The following is a 19,305-nucleotide window of genomic DNA, read 5'->3' as shown; positions in this document are numbered from 1 at the left end:
AAATAATCCCTAAATAATCCCTAAATAACAGTATTAATAAACGTGGAGTAAGTAGCTACATCTGGGATTGCTATTCGGTACACTTTATGAACCAGCAGCCTACAGCCATCACATCTCAGAAGAGATCTTATTAAACAAAGTGTGGATACCAAGAAAAAGCAGCAATACCTTTCAGACCCAAAGTCTGTAACTGGAACAGTTTTCCCAGCTCAAAAGGTAGAACTCGTAACAGGTTGTTATTTAAATGTAGTTCCCTGTAACAGAGCAAGAATCATACAAGAGCTGAAAACAGACCAAGATTTGTCTTCAGCAGCACAGCACAAGAAGTTTAACTAAAAGAGAAACAATATACTAGCAAACCACAATACTGAAAAACTCAAAGACTAAACAGCATTAGTTAGGGAAATCCTGCTGTACTTAAACACACACACACACACACACACAGAGACACAAAATACATATTACGTTGAAGTACAGAGGAAAGTAGCTGTTTGGTGAGTTCATCTTAAAAAGTCAGAAATTCTGTAAAGATTAGCAATAACTGAATACTTTAAGTGATGAAGCAGTAACAGCTCTGAAAAACCAGGCCATGATACAGTTTGGCTATGATTAAAGGCCAAATAAAGGGAAATTGTATCCCAGAAAACAAATAAGCAAAAAATCCAGATCATGGCAATATGATAAGAACTATGACATTACCATGTAATAGTCAATTACAACAGTAATTTTCTGTTGTGGGGTTTGGGGTTTTGGTGGGGATTTTTTTTGTTGGTTCTTTTTAGTTTCATAATTTCAGTGTTAAGACAAAATACGTGCTTTTAACTTACAAAACCAATATGCAGACAGTAACAGAATTCATGTCCTGAATTCTGATTTCCCAACGAACTAGGCAGAGAAAATGGACTTGTTAGGAACTTTTCACTTCCTGCAACACATTCTCATCTAAGCAGCAAAGACCTTCCTCATCATATTCAATATAAAGCTGCTACTTCAAGTGTTTACAACTTGGTGCCTAGAGACTTGAAAAGTATTTTAAGACAACAAAAAAGGGAAAAAGAAGGAGGGAAAAAAAAAAAAAGGAAAAAAAAAAAAAAAAAAAGGAAAGGAAACCTGGATGCCAAGAGTTACCTTAGCTCTTTTAGATTCTACAAGACAGCATCTGAAGCAAAGAGACACAACTCTTCTAGACTTGCATTTCAAAAGTAAACTCTGCTGTTTCAGAAATTCTCAGTGTTTCACTGCATATTTAGAAACCTTGGTAAAAGTGGCTTGTTTTAGAGACACTCTGGGGTGTGTAATAGAGGAAGAAGATACGGCAGGGGACCATTTTTTTTATTTCCCTGGGTTCTCCAGAAATGCCAAGTCATTGCTCAACTGACTGCCAGACTGTAGCACACCTTCCCAACTGGCGGTTTTTACTGTTTGGTTTTGGTTTGTTGTTTTTTTTTTTCCAGTATAAAATCCCATAGACAAAAGCACATACTCCAGAGAGAAACTCAGAAGCTCACTATGTCATTCTAGGGTTTCTAAGTACAAATGAGGTAGAAAAGAGGATGGAAGGGGATTTAAAAAAAAAAAAAAATAAAAATCAACATCTCCACTAGTTCTCAGCAATTCCATAAACATTTAAGATTTAAATTGCTATTATTTGCAGGGATGATATTCTATGTGACATTATAAAGCTACTAGTTTATTCTTTAGGAAGCTACTTTGGCCTCTCAGAGTTTTTCAAAGCACTGCTGAAGTCTAAAAAAAACTTATGTATGAATTACAAAAAAAATACACTAAATTGTTCCAGAGGAAAAACACCGAGCTGGAAGAATGGCACAGTAGTAGGTATCATTACACTTTCTCTCTTGGATCAAAGAATGATATTCTCTAATGATCCCTGCCTCCACAGAACCCACCCCCTCTACACGGCAAATGAGATCACAGCAAATCCCACTAGCTCTTTCAAGCATATCAACAGAATCTGTTTAACGTTACAGTGTTTATTTTTTCTCCTCTTTCTCCCAAGATCAGAAAGTGTACTGCTCTGACACCTCTTCCTTCAAGTACCTCTAGTAAAGAGGGGATGCAAGGAGCCTTAGGCGAGCTCTGCCACACAGACCAAACCCAGAGCTCCAGATGCAGGAGCTGGAAGACCTGTTATCAATTCTCAAGTGTGAGAGCACAAATGATTTCTGTGGCTCAGGGTATTAGCAGTGCCCAGTGTTGAATTACCCATGGTTTGAACAACTTCCCAGAAGCTATGGGAAGTGTCTGCAGTAAGAGCCAGCCTGAAACCTAAAATGTCTGCACAGCTGAGACCTGCAGAGCGCTATCACATACGATGGGCTTACAGGTTTTTCTTCACTTTCAGCCCAGTGAAAAGAAATCATGGATCAGCTGCAATTACTGAGACCAGACAGTGCAGTGGATCAATGCACTCGCTTTTCACATAGAGAACTGGTTTCAAATGTTATGTGTAGGTCATAAATAGAAAACAAGCGTGATCCTAGACCTAAGCTACACAATTCACATTCTCAGGATTTAGCCTCCTCTACACAGAGGAGATTTAGGACTTGGAAGAGCTGAAACTTCAAAGAATCAGTGAGAATAAATTCAAGGAGTGTTGGGAAGAAGGCACAATATCTTTTGACACTACTGATGAGTATACGCTATTAAGCTAACTCCACATCGTTGAGTATTATGTTTACAACATTTTAAAAGGAAAAAGACTGATGAAAATAAAAGGATGCTAATGAAGTACAAAGATGAATTTGAGAATATTCCAGTACATTTAGGACTGCTAGCTCACAATACCTGAGGAGTGGACAAAGGAGAAAAGAAACCTGTTACTAATAACTGCTTTTACTTGAAACAGTAATGCAAAGCTTTCTTTAGAACAGACTACTTCACAGCTGAAAACAACTATACAACATACTACAAAACAGAGCTGCCAATTATGCTCTAAAAAGCAAGGTCCCTCGGCTCAGCCTCCAAGGTTGAGTCTTTAACTGCTTTGGAATTTGAGCTTTTAGTACCAATTTAATCAGGTAGTTTAATCCTCCCCACAGAATGGACTTCTCTGAAGTAGAAGGAAATGCAATGACTGATATTTCTATGTGCAAACTTGCTTTGCTTCCAGTTTCATTAGAGCTGTGCTGGCAGCCTATTTCTCTATTGTCTTCTTTACTCCTAACAACATTCTCATTACTTTTAGACTCAGTGCTTTCTGGATTTGAAAAAGGTGTCCATAAATGTCTTCAAAATTAAAAGCAACAATTACTGGTACTACTGGTACCTAAGTTAAGGCTCTTCCTTTGGGTCAAGGGCAAAAGGATGTTGCCTGTAAATATTTACTCTTGTATTCATTATTTATATATTTACAGAACAGTGATTTTACAAAGTTAAATGCTATAGCCTTAACTATCATATAAATAGGCATAACTATTCATGTTTCAATTCCAAAAGGAGGAATTCCATGCAAACTTTGCACATCTTAGCACTGTAAAACTGAGAGAAAACAAAAGGTACATTTAGAACATTTTTCTTCTTCCCAGTTTCTCCCAGTTTGCACAGGAACGCAGTTACATGATAGCAAACATGGGAAGGAGACAATATTAGACAAGTTGCAGTTATTCTGTTTATCTTTTATAACAAGAACTATTGTTAAGAATAATTAATAAAGATTAATAAAGAGGAAAAAATTGTAGTTAAGATGATTATGAATGTTTAATCTGACCTTTTTCCTGCCTTACTACGAGTTAAAAGCAAATTTTTTTGTGTGCATCAGTATTTCTTAGAGAAAAACACCACATAAAGATTTGTAAAAGAGTCTGCAAAGAGACGCATAAGAGAGGAAACCCAACCTGGAAAAACATAAAATGGGTGATTGCCATAAAACCAAGCACTTCTGAGGCTCATTCCGTACTGTCATACATCAGAACAGGAGATCACAGGAAAGCCAGCACTGCTATAGCTGCACAGACTGTACCAAGTATTTAGGGAGACAGATAAAAAGAAATGAGAAAGGGGGAATTTACTTATGCTTTTTGCTTACTAGAACATAAAAACTGTGCTGAAATTTAAAGTGTTGCTACAACAATAATAAGATAACAATTTTAACTCCTGCTAAAATTTACATACCTGAGTGACACCATGTTTCCGAGCTCTGCTGGTAAACTGCGGATTTTATTAGAAGACAGGTCCAGATATACCAGATTGTGAAGCTTGGCAATGTCTGAAGGAATACGGGATAAGGAATTGTCACTGAGATGCAAAGCTGTCAAATGGGTCAGTGTCCACAATGACGAACTTAAGCTTCTCACTTTCCCTGTGGAAGGAAGGTACAAAAGAAAAGAACATTTAAGCTACCTAGGTTTAACAATAATTACATATCTTCTAAGTATGTAGGAGGGGTTTGGGGGTGCATGTGTGTGTGTTTGGGTTTTGTTGTGGGGTTTATTATTATTATTTTATTCAATAAAAATACCATTAATCATCGATTCTATAGATCAAAAAAATTTGGTGATGCATAAGAGAATGTAAGGTGTTGCCAAGGATACTTCGATTGGTTTTTCTGATCCAAACTTAAGGTTTAAACATCCTTCTCCAATTCCATACAAAACAAGACATATTTACTAACTGACCATGAATTCAGTAATTAACAGAGGTGTAAGAAACAGATTTTTTTCAATAATAGTTTATGTTTGAGATGAAAGATGCTTCTTTGGTTTGCCCCTTATTTCTGCACATCTTTCAGACCAAAAAATCTTTATTCTATGGCATTAATCCAGCCAAGAACAGATAGAAGCACTATATTTAGGGTGACTAAGATGCTTAGTTGAGAACATGGATTTCCATCTGGCATTCAACTAAAAGCTGCACAAACTATTGCCAGATATTTAAAAAAAACGGTATGATTTTTGTATAAACTGAAGGGTGGAAACATGGATTTGTGTGACAGAATCAAGATTTTTACATTGCCGCATGCAAGGAATGTGAGATATCATCAGAAGGTCTCAAAACATTTATTCTCTCCAAGATTTTTTTTTCCCCCCAGATCCTTTTTCATTTGCAGAAGTCATCTCACTGTACCAAAAGCATCAGAAGGACACCACCAACATCAGTTTGTCCAAGGCAAAAAGTTACTTGCAGCAGACTTTAAAAAACCCCACCATAACTTAACAATATTAAGAACAGTCTGGTTAATATTATACTAACATAAACACTTTAGAATTCCTTTCCTTATATTATTTTCTTCAAAATAAAAGAAGTCATGTTTAGTTCCTGGGGAAAGCTACACCAATACATGTGTATCTGGGAGTCAGCCCTGGTAACAATGGGTTTAACACAGGTATCATTTCCAATGAGCTTTAAGAAAGTGAGTGGCATAAAAAAGCCTGCAGTGAAAAAGCTCAGTGATTTAAATGAGAGCAGTTAAAACATTTGTGGCTTTCTGTATTAGACCACCAAGTATTTAGCAAGGAAAAGACAGTGTGAACATTAATAAAACAAAAATATTGTCACATTTTATTTTGCGAGGCAAATGCATACAGTTCCTACAGGATTCGTGCTACTGTAATGCTCATTAAAGAAATATTTTGAAAGGTTGTATTTAAAACATACAAGTCAATAGTTCTTAGTATTTTTAAAACTGAATTAAGACCTCTTCCACTCACAATGCAAACAGGTGACTGCAATCAAAGAAACCCTTGTAGCTGAAAGGATTTCCAATCAACATCACTGATCCACCCTCTTCACTACCTGCACCTCTTTTGGCTGGAATCAGAGATTACCAGGCATGAAAGGAAAGAGCCATCACTTAATGCATTTTCTGTGCGGAGGCAGCAGATGTCCATGTGGATATCCAAGCCTAATGCTGATACATAATGCTGATTCCTGAAGCAGCATTAAACTAGGTTTCTGCATCTGTAACCTTCAAGTAAAGAATGCTATTCACATGTTAAGGCACATGGCACGTGAAGACACAGATTCAATGATCTGGATGGAAAGACTTCACAATTAAAAGACCTCTATTTGTATTCTTTCTTCTGTAAATTTATCTATTAGACAGTCATTTAGAAATATTGCATACAGGCTTTGCAGTCTCTTAAAGAACCTCCATATTTCAGCAAAATTTCAGTCTAAATTTACACCACCACCAAATAATTTTTAAATTCTTAAAATACTTGCTCTAATTTCCTTGTAAACACACTTTATGTAGCAGAAACGGAATTTACACTACAAATGAAGAGAGACTGGTATCCCACACCAGCTGGAATTCATGTTTATGCGTGTTATCTTATTTTCAAGAAAAGATTCCAAAGTCAAACAGTATCTCAAGGCTAGCACAGTTCTTGATTTTTTTTTATTTTTTTTTTTTAATCTCAGGAACAGAGCAAAGATTTACAACTGCTTTTAAATGGAAAACTTGTGTTTCAATAGGAACTATACTGTCATGGACTAATACAACACTGTTACATTACTTAAAGTAACAGCATTATGTCTACATATCATCCCCCACTTCACCCTCTTCTCTTTGACAAACCAGATCAGATCTTAAATACACGCTCTCATCCACCCTGTCTTCTTAAGACACAGAGAGCTCACACCCACATCCTCAGCTTTGCAACTTCCCTATGTGTTAGGATTCCCCACCTGCCTCCCTACATTATCCCAACCCAACCTCTTCCCTCGACACACCCAGAGGCTGGCAGCTGCTATGCTGGTGTGCTGGCTCACTTCAAGGCAGGTAACTCCACTCCAGACTTCTTGTTCAAGCCCGTACTACATAGGCTAGTCTTAACTTGCAAGGAGTTCATAACTCGGGGCCATCCCTCAGTTTCTTACCACTTATTTCCAACTCTGCCCAGTGTGATTTCTTTCCGTTGGCTGCTTCCTCTGAGGACATAATTGTGTACATCCTCCGTGGATCAGGTGGATCGTACTTTTCCTTGGGCATTCCTGTTGAGACAAAAAGACAAATAATTAAGACACTATACACTGAGAATTCTTTCACAGATAATTTCTGTTTTAGTTGAATTTTATACTGGACATTCTCTCCAAATATTTTTCAAAACTTCAGATAAAGACAACCCATGCCCATTTACAAACTTCACTGAGTGGGAAGACTGTTCTAAAACAGAAGAACACAGACTCCTGATGCTCCTAGAATAGCAGACACAGACTAAACACCCCACCCCACCCCCCAATAATTTAACAAAATCTGTAAACCAACATAAACATTACATCCTGCAACCTTTCAAGGCTATATCACTGTGTCCATCAAGATCAATCCATCCTACCCCAGGCACAAGCAACAAGCTATACAATTATTTCTAGGAAATAAGAGAAATTAAACAATGCTGGCTCAAATCACATTTACAAACACATTACAAGCAATATTATGCAATTATTAAGCAAAATACTTTACAGCTGTATTATAATACTACCCAAAAACACTCAATAAAGAGGAAGCTATATGGGTCAAAATCATGAGCACACCTACCCACCAGGTTTTTTTAAGGCTTTCTAATTTTTTCACATCCCTGGACAGAGTGAATACATCAGAAAAGTGTTGTAATTATATAGAGAATAAATAAGGAATAACTGAAAAAAAAAAAAAAAAAGGTAGACTATCAACCAGACTTATTAACTGTTTACTGAATTTACTGGAAAGTGTTTACTCTGTATGTTAAAAAAACAACAGAAACCCCCCCCAAAGTTCCAGCTAATTATGTATCTTAATTAAAGCTTTTAGGCACCACACACTTACTTTAACACAACAGCTCTTTTACTAATTCACACTCCTCCTTCCCTTTCCCACTGCCACTACGGGTAAAAAACAGGTTTCTTCAGTGAAAAGAAATTCCCCTTTAAAAAGTGAATTGTGGGTAAAAGGATGAGATTATAAATAGCAGCTGGGTGGAGCTCCTTAAAGAATGAAGGCACTTGAGTACCCAGGGTACTAGAATCACCAAGTGTAACACTTTCTTCTTCAAACTAAGCTAATTAAAGGAGATAAAACTGGATTATAACCACTAGAAAGGTAAAAGTGTAACTTCTCCCTGCAATAACTATGCAACTCCTGCAATAACATACAGCAAAGTAACATATAGAGCATCCCTTCTGAAATTGCTATATATAATTATATATAATTCACAAAGACCAATGCCACATAGGAACGCTCCAGTGTGTCAGGAAACATTTACCTTCCTCAGTCATTTGATGCTTTTTCTTCTTGCAGCTCCCTGAATTAATAAATATGTTCCAATTTTTCAAGAAATGAAGCAGGTATACTAGAGACAGAAATCTCATTCAGTACAGAAACGAACATTCCCCAGAGCACACTCAATCACATGCACTAATTAACAACCTTGCTGGTACCAGCAGCATATCGCTCCTTGCTACCAGAAGAGGATGACATACTTTTCCAGTGGGTTTTGTTAATGTGCACTAAAACAATTAGAGATTTAAGAGTTTGAGATTTTAACACTGGATCCTGGTGACCTTGTGCTCCTGGTCCATCCCTGGCACTATTCTCCCTCTCATTAGTGTTCCTGCTCTTGATGGTTTCCCCTCTCTAACTGCTGCATTTCACAGTGGACGATTCCCCGCTGTTAAAGATTACCAGGAGGAAAAAAAAGCAGCAAATGCTTCAGAGCCTCCTGGCTGAAGGAGCAGCTGCTGACCAACAGCATCACTGACACTGACCACACCAGAACACCAAGGACACTGTCACACCAACTGTTAGAGCATCTTTATCCCATCACATAGAGTTCAAGATTCCTCGGGATCTGACAAAGCTAAATTTGGGTCATATTTCACAGGATATCAGAAAACATGAGCGCAATACTTTGAATTGCATTGCAAAACTTCACACCATGGAGTAGTTCAAGAAAATCAGTCTCTTACAAATCACTCTCGCTCCTCCCTTCTCTACCTCCCCAAATCCAATTTTAGAGCCTGCTGAGCTGCTACAGTTAAACGTAAAAGCTGAGGTAAATATCAGATTAAGCGATGCAGTTTTGTCAGACTAAAGCAATTTTTAGTAAGACCCATAAAATGGTGGTGAACAACCTTGAAGCCACTGATAACTGCAGCTTTAAACTATGATGATGATCGTTTTCAAAAGAGCTTGCACCCACCTGCAATTTTCAGTTGCACCAACACAGACAGTGGAAGCCACCACTGAACATAAGGCTGTTATCACATACAGCAAGTTAGTTCATAAAGGTGAAAATCTTTATAAACAAAGATATGACATGGATGCCAGGAACACACCCCAGACTACATACATTTAATGAAGAGAACATTTACATATGTTTGAATGCAAATGAACCTGTTTACTATCTTGTACCAAGTTATTAAAAGTGTTATTTAAATCGTTGTAAAAAAAAAAAAAAAGGAGCTTGAGAGTTCAAGGAATGTGGCTGCCCATTTCCACCCTCAGTCACAGCCACAGCACAAGAATTAACACCCCTCACCCCAAATAAACTGAGCTAAACAAGGCTCATGAGGTCAAGAGTGCAGAGGGTCTGCCATAGGGATTTAGATCTTGAGGCTTCAGTGCAGACAGTTTTAAGCCCTGGTTTGCACAGAGGGTACTGAGAAAGGGAGCAGGACAGGGCAAGGGAGAGCAGCGGCAGGCAAAATCCTTCAGGGAAAGGTGCAGGGCAAGGATAGTAAGGATCAGAGAGAGAAGAAAAAAACTAAAGGTTGTAAAGTCAAGGGAGGGCAACCTGTTAGAAGAAGAGCTGACAAAGTTGGCTCATACAGCAGGTGGGTGACAGAGCACTGGCTCTGGCTTCGCTCAGGAACAGACCACTGGAGACAAAGCCAAATGTTCCCAGGTTGAGGAGCACCTGTACTGATGGCTGCCTGTCTCTCTAGATTAAAGCCATGAGTGCAGTCAGGTGATGAAAAGCCAGGCTAGGTGTTGTTTTACAGAACTGTCCTGGACAAGAGATGCTGTTATTACCAGCAACCACGCGAGTGGTGTGCTCTGCTCTCGAGGAGCTTGTACAGCCACAGCCCCGGTGCCATCACGGGCACGGTGTCAGGAGGGGTTGGTGCCTAGAAAAGAAGGAGTTGCTTGAAGGCCAAGCTGGTTTAGCTACACTGCTAACTGTAGAAGAGTGGGAAGAGTTCAGACCATTGCCTGACAAGACTTCTGAAATGGTAAGTCTCCTAGGCTACAGGTGTGTGTAAAGTGGAAGTTGGACTATGAGGTAGTTTGTGCTCCAGATGACTGTGTAAACTACCTATAAATAATGCCTCTAAAATGGAGAAAGTATAGGCTGGGGAAACTGCTTTGAGTGACAGGGCAGGAAAGATGGTGATTTCTTTCCTGTTCTTCCCTTCTGCCATTTTTACGGAATTGGAAGATGGTGGGGAGAAGGATTTAATCAAAATAAGTAGGTGAGCAGTTTTTCTGAGAGTAGGGGTTTTTATGAAAAAAACCCCCACCAACACCAACAGAAAATACTACAGCAGTTCCTCATTTCCTGAAATGCTTTCTGTAACGCCACAGATAAAACTAACTCTATTTCAAAACTAAATGTACTAGACAACCCCTGGAGGCCAAGTACCATCAACCTCTTATAGTATTAGTTTTACTATAAATGTAGATACCAAGTTTGCCCCCAAAACTCTCCTAGAAACATCAACTTCTTCCACATCAAAATTTAAATTAGGCAAAGAAAACTTGAATTCTAAAGCCTTGTAGAAAACAGTGAACAAGTGAGAGCAGTGTGGGTTAGTGTTCAGACACAACTATATCTGATCTAATCAACTATTCTGAAATAACTATTTCAGTACTTACTAAGCAGCACCTACCACGCCCATTTACAGATATACGAGTATCTTTAGATATACGTCAAGATCACTACACTGAAGCATTGCAACTCTGCTTCTGAAACTTCTTGACATACGTTGACTTCTTTTGACTTCCCCCCCTGGCCTTTACTTCATATTACTTACTACTGATAAACTGATGTAGATGAGGAGATAGCCAGGAGGGAGAAGTAAACAAAGTAGCACCACACCTGATCAAGTACAGAACCGCTCAAACTTCTTGATACTTTAATTAAAAACAGTGAATAAACTATAAAAAACTAGACCTAACAAAATTAGAAGTAATAACTGAAGTATATTTTCCACTTATTGATGTAGTGCAGTATTACTTGCCAAATAAGTGACTTTTGCACTGCTGAAAAGTAGCAGGATAGAAAGCAATCTACAGTACTTCCCATTAATTATAAACCATTAACTTGCTCAGAGATTTCGTAAGAAAGCGATAGCACATCTGTGAGAGTTTTTTTCCTTTCTTTCTCTAAATCCTAACACTGGAAGCTCATCCCAGACCATTCATTTGTAACCTTGTGCCTTTAACCTTGAAGCTCTTTTCCATGTAATCCAAAGTTTCATTTGAAAATGGGTTCCAGCGACCTTCCCCACAAACATAAGTGTTTAAGTTGACTGATATGTTTTGAATTCAAAGTTAACTTAGGATCCTCCTCGCCCCTCCACACCAGTCACTTGCACTGTGGTTTTACAACGCATGAAGCAGAACTAAGCTGGTCCTGCTGCAGTTCCTTCCTCCCTGGGACTGTGTATTTCTACTTCACTCTTGCATCAGCACTGACTTTTGTCCGATAACAAAAGGAGCTGGTGAAGGGAATTCAACTGGCCAAAAGCTAAGAGGGAGAAGGAAAAGAAAAAATAAAATTTGAGGGAGCCTAGCTGCCTATATTATTATTCCTGCAATGTATGTGTGGCTTTGCAGCACAGCTGTTTATGGAACTGAAATCGGGACAACACCAGGCTTGTCTTTCTGGCCACACCTACCCAAAATCTCTTCTTGCACAGCAGGAAGCAAAAATCTTGGTTGCAACTACCCTCATCTATGCATTAGTTAAATAGTAACACTGAACAAAGTCTAAAATCCTAACTGAAGTCAAAGTACACTGCTTTTTAGATAACTTAAATCTGTAGCAGTTCTAGCAATGTATATGCTAATCAGAAACGTTAACCTGTATTTAAAGCATTAATCTCGACTGTTGAGCTTTATTAGAATGAACAGAAATTACTGCTTTAAACTCCGAACAGTGACCCTCTTCAAAGGGAATGTAGAACAGAAATACATCAAAAAGATACCTACTGTGCTTTGGAAAAAATTCTTTAAGGTAATTTTGTAGTGTTGTAGTTCAGCATTTACCATAAAACTCAAGATTTGCTCAAAGATCCGCAATCCATTCTTTAAACAAATGCTTTTCAAAAGTGAATCAAGCTTACTGCTTTCACCTTCTTGTCACTGATGGCACTTTACTCGGCAAGTTAAAATTTCTATGGCAACTTAATTCCATTTCAGCTTAAAGTACAGGCAAATGAAGCAAGAACCCTGCATAAACAGACACTGTCCCTGGCCAGGATGACAAGGTGCAACATCTGTCTTCTCACACAAAAGCAACAGAAGCTTGAACAGGCTTATGATAAAGGTCAGTCCCTACAGAATTTACACACTTGAATTGACGTGTTGAGTCAATGACTGTATTTATCTTCAGTCTATATCATGCACGGGCAGCAAACTAGACAGTGATCTTAATACTGATTTTTTTTTTTTTTTTTTTTTTTTTTTTACAGAATCGAAAAAATAAGACTAGAAAAAGTCCAATTGGAAAAGTGGCTAAAGGATGACACCTGCAATTGTCAGAATACGTAGTGTGAATTAAAAATTTCCTTTTACCTAGTGTGAGGAAGGATGATACGTAACAGCTGTGTGCCCAGGCAGAACTAGAGCAGCACAAGAATGACTCCTGAAACACTCCCTGCCCCCAAGAGACTCAGCTATGTGGGAAAGCATCAAGATCCCTTTAACCCAATTTATAGCTTAATGTTGGAATAATCTAAATTAAAAAAAAATTAAAGTGCTGTTGAGTCAACAGAAAGTCAATTGATTCATTCAAAGTGGGTTTTTTTCCACTTGGTAGGATCACATTTTTAGTGGCTGTTAGCATATTAAGATTTAATAGCTTCATCAGGGAAGTAATGCTTCTTCATAGTATTTTGAGGACTTCTAAAACTAGAGCTTTACATGACTGCCAATACAAACCCACAAGTAACCCTTCTCTTTTTCAGACATAGAGAATGCAGTGGGATGTGAACATGCATTACAACTACGTAATAATAAATACAGGATACTGTTTAAGTCAATACACATTAGTTCATGTGAGTATATCTGGAATATGACTAATCAGATGAGTTATTTGATTTTGCATATGTAAGTTCTGCTACAGAAAACTCTGAAGTTGACATATGGTTTAATATTCTTTCCAAAAAAATCTATAAAGCTGTAAAAGTTCTGCAAAACGCTTAATCTATGACTGAAATGAGACAAAACCCTCCTGAAATTTAAGAAAAACAAAGCATCCCAGTTCATATCAACTGGGCCATAAATGCCAAAGGGTACGTTTGCGTTTGCAAATCAGGATGACTTGATTAGACTATAGAGCTATATAGCACTGACAAGATCAGGCTTTAAATTTTAAATCCAAAAAAATCAGTCAATTCATATTTTCAAGACTACCATGTTATTAACTTCTGTCCTGCAGGTATTTCAAATTTAATAAAGGTTTCTTCATCCTTCTTAACTGCTTGTTTACAGAAATGCAAACTGGCCGGTTACAAGGTGTGTGGCAGGGGTAGGCAGACTGCCATTTTCCAACCCTCCACTTCTCCTCCTGACCAACCCACCACCCCTCCACTCACAATCACAGTTTCCTATTTGATGACCAACCTGCAGCCTGGTATTTTAATGGTGTAGCTGTAATCCCCTAAAATTTGGAAGATGTGAAAAACTTATTAACCACAGTTTCACTAGTGCAAAGAAGCAATTCTCACTTCCATGTTCAGTTGCTATGAAGACCAGTTTGGGTTCAAAAGAGAACTCTAAAATGGTCGGAATGCAAAAGGCACAATTCAGCAAAGAGGTCCTTGACTGCTCCATCTTCTAGACAGACCTACAAGATAGATATATTTTATCTGACTCATGATAAAGAACTCATATGCTCACCCCTTACCCTGCACATCATCTAATGATTAGAAATACTGTGTTCAAATGTTCTCAGTGTAGCATAGTCCAGATGATTAGAACAGTTCTTAATTATCAGCAATTGTATGTAATTATGCCTATAGTAAAAGGCTACTGTATACAAAACAAACATTAACACAAAACCAAATTGCAAAGCAAAGGCTGACCTTTAACTGGTATCCCTAGAAACACTTTGGCTAGCTAACGAGTACTACGCAACATTCAGATTTCTGCATTTTCTATTTTAGTGTATTCTGAAATACCAATACATTAAAAGATCAGTCAGGTTCACTAATTACTTTAAGAATTCACTTGCATTACATAATTATATACTGTATGAATAAAATGGAACCTAAAAGATTAACTTTAAAAGGAAGAGTTCTGTTATAAAACATTTAGCTTCAAGTTTTAAAAATGCAGATAGGCAGTAAGATCAAGGCCTAAAAACTTCACCTACAAACATCTTCAGAAAGCTAATGAAAATTGTCTCACACTCAAAAACATTAATACAATACCAACGCTCACCCCACTGGCTGTGTCCAATCATATTTGACAATTTAGTTATGATTCTTCACTATACATGGAACATTAATTCTTGTTTAGAATAACTGCTGCACTTATCTTGGTCCAACTCAGTAGCTCTTCTAAATACTGGCATGTATACCACAACATTTTTTTACCACATTTTCCTTCATGCATCTGCAGAATACTTATCACATTTCTGTTGTTTTGTGGGTGAAAACATTAAGTCACCACTACAAAAAACATTATTCTCTTAGCCTTGCAATAGAACTTAGGAGTAAGAGAGAACCTAGCTATTTTAAATGAAGTTTGGACATGAGCTCATTTTCAGCATTCCTGCTATAGATCTGAACGAGAGCTTGACAAGAGGTGTCAGTATCTAAATTTAAAAAAAACTCGTCGCCTTCCTAAAAAACAATCTCTAGATATTTAAATGCTTGTTAATATTAGAGCTGCTAAACTAACTGAAGTTCAGGATATTACAGAACTTGTTCACGCAGTTCATGCTCTAGTTCATCTAGCCACATCCTGATAGAAGCAACCAGCCTATTCATAGATTGTTTTTACTTCAAATTAAACCAACAAGCCTGAGAATGTTGTTCCACAACCACACTCTTGCGCAACAAAGCCAACTTGAAATTTTTTTCCTGTCCCCATGTTCCACTTCATCACCTCTCTCCATTGTGTTGATGCAGCTGTTTGTGAGGCAATGCTGAAAACCAACGATAGCTAAGAAAGTGGGATTTATTTTTTGCTTTAGAAAAAGTATCATCACTCCAGCCATGTCACTGGTTGGTTTTCAACATTACTCCAACGATGGCTGTACTGACATAGATTATGTGTAGTTAATGAGCAACTAAAGTAGCAGCTTTCCAAGTTCTCCCACAAAAGTTCTGACGTAGTATAGCAGAAGAAACCATGGGGTGATCTAGCCCACTGCTCTCTACATGGAAAGTATTTATGCCATGACTGACAATTACCATACAATCAATTCTCATATCTCCAGAGGTGGATCTTTCGTGATGTTCCTCAGCAAAGCAAGGATTTCTTCAGTTTTAATTATACTTCATACAGATCACTTGTACCTGAGAGTACTCAATTTACAGAGGAGTTGTGATCAAGGCAGCACTGAAACTCCTCTTAGTCCACAGGACCTTTGCTTTGTCAGGCAAAGCTCTTCTGTTGGGTGGACATTTGTTAAAGCTTCTTTAAAAGAATATTAAAAAGTGTTAATGGTCAGAATTTAGCATAAACCTTTTTATAAGCCTATTACTTTTTATTATTTAGCGATTACAATGCCTTCTCCTTGTTCTGACAGGTGATACACATCAGACAGTACACATTTAAAACTAGCTTTAGTTTATTTTCAAGCCTTCCTGTCTTTGTAGGTGTCGATTCAACGTGGGTTTTGTTCCAAAAAGCACATGAAAGGATCTGTCTCTGAAGCGCAGCCAGTGCTTAAACTTTTTTTTTGATGCCAGACTCTGCAAACTGATCTATGCAGAGATACACTTTTGTGGAGCGCCATTTAAATCAGATCAACTTACAGGATCCACACCTCACTCATCAGTGTACTCCAAAATAGGTCAAGCAGTAAAGATGCACAGATTATCTGTAATATACAGTATACCAAACTACAGTATACTTCATGGTCTCCCAACTATGGCAAGATGACCATAATATAATGGTCAATGCCCTAACGGCATGAGCTACCACGCAGATTGCTTCACCATGTTCTAGAAACCCCCAGTCTTCAGAGTGAAACTGCTGCCTTCCCAAGGAAAGGAGGAAACTCAACAAGCTGAAGGAGACCTTGGAGATACTGGAGATATTATAAAATGGTATAGGCACTTTAGGATGGTCTTAAGGTAGGAAGCCACTTCACTTGCGGAATAAAGGCTGCGTATCAGGAACATGAACTGAGACACAAAAGAGAGACATCAAAATATCCAGGCTGTGATCCTGACATCTACGTGGCAGCCTCTATAAAACACATCTAACGGACTTCTCAGTCAAAAAAAAAAAAAATTTAAAAAAATCCATCTCTTCCTTCAGAGCTTCATTATGGCATAAATCTGAATACTAACAGCAAGTATTTTAAGTTCTAAAGTAAACAACTGTGTATATATTTTCTGCTCCTAGTCTCTCCTTGACACCTTCACTTAAAAAGAGCCCTCTGAGGCATTAACAAAAGGACTCATGTTGCAGTCTTACAAAAGAAAAAACTGAGTTGTTGCCAATTTTTTTTTTTTAATAAGCACCATCTTGGAAGTGTAATTAGTAGCTCAAAAGTACACGTTAAGCATTTAAACAGTTTTTCTATGGGACTTGCCTAAGCATTTGTAAACTCTTCAAGTGCAGAAATCGCTTCATCTAGAAATTGTCAGTGCAGGTCCCCAAGTTTATGCCAAGCTTCCCTGTTCAGTGGACTTCCTCAACCCAATTTCAATGTAGGAACATAAATGATGTCACTTAATACAATGCTAACAATCCTGCAGGATACTGTACAATAATCACACTTCCAAGTGTAAAGCATCAACATTGAAGAAGGAATACAAACCAGATTAAACCCTGCAGTGACTCAGTTTGAGCAATTTATGTATAAAGCTTTCAAAATTACACCATGAAGAAGTCTAAATTTAGACTGGATTCACTAATCTCAGTATTTTGACACTGAAAGTAGTGTAAAATCTCAATACACGGATTAAAAAAACCCAGATGCACTGAATGCAACAGGCCAAGCATTAACCTCTGTCTCATGCAACTAGGGCTAAAATCTAGAGGTAGGGTCTGTTGAGTTTATTCTTGTGGGTTTTTCAGGTCAGTGGCAGCTTTTTCAAGCTCATCATATGCAACTCTAACATCTGAATACTATATATTTCTCTAATCAGAAAAACCCTAAGGAAATAAGTGACAATTCCTGTACATTCTTTCAATTCTGAAGACGGAAAGGCATCTTCATTCATAAAGATACCAGCTGTGTATGATGCAGCACCATTTGGGCCGAGATGTAATAGTACAGACTGCACATATACAGCCAAAATTACATGACAAAACCAGAAAATAATTCAAAACTCAAGAGTCTGTTAGCAAACAGAACCAGGGCCCCTGCAACATGGACTCCCTGTTGTAGCAGGTGCTGTACAACTGGAAGGAGGAATTCTGGTTCACCACCCGGCCTCCTAGGCAGGTGGTAACCCAAACAAGACCACACACTGCACTACAAACAAAAATACTTAGCTTTTAGGTGACAGATTAACATGACTGTTTTTATTCACGCTGGCATGCTTTTAAAACTAGATGCTTTTGTTCATGTGTTGTGAAAGAACTGTCGTCTTAATTATCTAGTACAGCCTGATCTTAATGATTTTTACCTAGAAAGATACTATGCTCATTGAATTTGTAACCCTTCACAACGTGTTTTCAAGTCTTCATACACAGCATACCAGAAGCATTTACCTGCCCATGCAGTATTACAGTCTCATCTATCTTTATATTTCAGTTCTTCCTCTAAAATTCAAGCAAACAGCCTGAACACACCAAGACCGCATTCAGAGTTCAACTTCAAAATGCAAACAGAAAAGAGATGCATGGTAGTATCCTTTTTTATAAATGGAACAATCCAAGCGATTCAGGTGAAAAGTGAACAAAGAGTTAATCCAAATGCGAAGGGCTCCATTTCAGTAATAGCATGAATAAACCCCCACAGAAGGCTTCATTGCTAGCAGCAAACTCCACAGAGTCCAGATGAACCAGCAGGAAGAACAGAGGGCGGATAATCCTGTAAAATTACCCCAGTGGAAATGTTGATAAATTCCCAATTACGAGACCTGCTCTAGAATAAAAAAAAAATGCAAGATACAATACAATTACCAGTCAACACTTGCACATCTTTGTATTTAAGCCAGACAAATACCACAGGTATTTCTTAATCCCTTGAATTTTGAATTAGTTACCCATTGTGGCAAAATCGAGATTAAGAAAACAAGCCCCAGAAATCAAATGAAAAAAAACCCAGAAGATCTGCAACGCTAACTACAAAGCAAATACCTGTCTGTGAAGTTGTATTTTCAGTAGTACAATTTTTTTTTAGGTGTTTGTGGAAACACAGGTATCGGTATTAAAAACCCAAACGCAACAAACCCTCCGGTTTTACTGTATTTGCTCTGACTGTGTTTCTTAAGATTACACAAAGCGAAGTAGGTTTTGTATGAATTTTTAATGTGTGTGGAAAAACTGCAGATAAAATACGTGTTCACAATACGTTAAGTCCACGAAGACAGAACCAGGTGCACAAATACCTACTTTTCTAAAGCCTTGTCTGATCACAGGCTTAAAATTCCCGACAGCATCCGAACCGAGCAGCGCTGTCCTGGGAGCGCGACGCCACAGACCACGGAGCGCGGGAGCTCCCACGCGGCGCAGGAGTGTCGCGCCCGGCCCAGGTGCTCCGTCCCTGCCCGCCTGCCCCAGAGCCGGAGCACGACGACGACGACGACAACGACCCCCCGGATCCGCTCGATCCAGGCCCGATCGCCGCCCGCCGCCCCCATTCCCCTCTGTTTATCCCTGCATGCGTCTGTCCCGCGGCCTCACGTGCCAGCGCCCGGCCCGCCTCCCGCGCTCCCCCATTGGCCGCCGCGCCTGGCAATCACCCCCCCGCGCCTGCCTCGCCGTTTCCCTCCGCCGGAACGAGCCAGGGCCTG

General features: G+C 38.6%; 1 protein-coding gene across 2 annotated transcripts in view; it reads right to left on the bottom strand.

Moving 5' to 3' along the window:
- The window catches only part of CNOT6 (CCR4-NOT transcription complex subunit 6), a 29,925-nt gene extending 11,491 nt beyond the window's left edge, over positions 1-18,434 (bottom strand). For both annotated transcript variants that reach the window (XM_026858155.1, XM_026858156.1), the window contains exons 1-4: positions 18,059-18,434; positions 6,838-6,951; positions 4,132-4,318; positions 169-254 (exon numbers count right to left, since the gene is read on the bottom strand). In XM_026858155.1, coding sequence (XP_026713956.1) covers positions 169-254; positions 4,132-4,318; positions 6,838-6,949 — 385 coding nt within the window. In that variant the 5' untranslated portion in view covers positions 6,950-6,951; positions 18,059-18,434. The remainder of the gene's footprint in view (positions 1-168; positions 255-4,131; positions 4,319-6,837; positions 6,952-18,058) is intronic.
- Between the last annotated feature and the right edge of the window lie 871 nt (positions 18,435-19,305).

This window comes from Athene cunicularia (assembly GCF_003259725.1).
Source record: "Athene cunicularia isolate RWA chromosome 13 unlocalized genomic scaffold, athCun1 chr13_part1, whole genome shotgun sequence".
NCBI lineage: Eukaryota > Metazoa > Chordata > Aves > Strigiformes > Strigidae > Athene > Athene cunicularia.
Note: the sequence above shows the minus strand (reverse complement) of the source record. Positions and strands in the feature narration are given on the sequence as shown.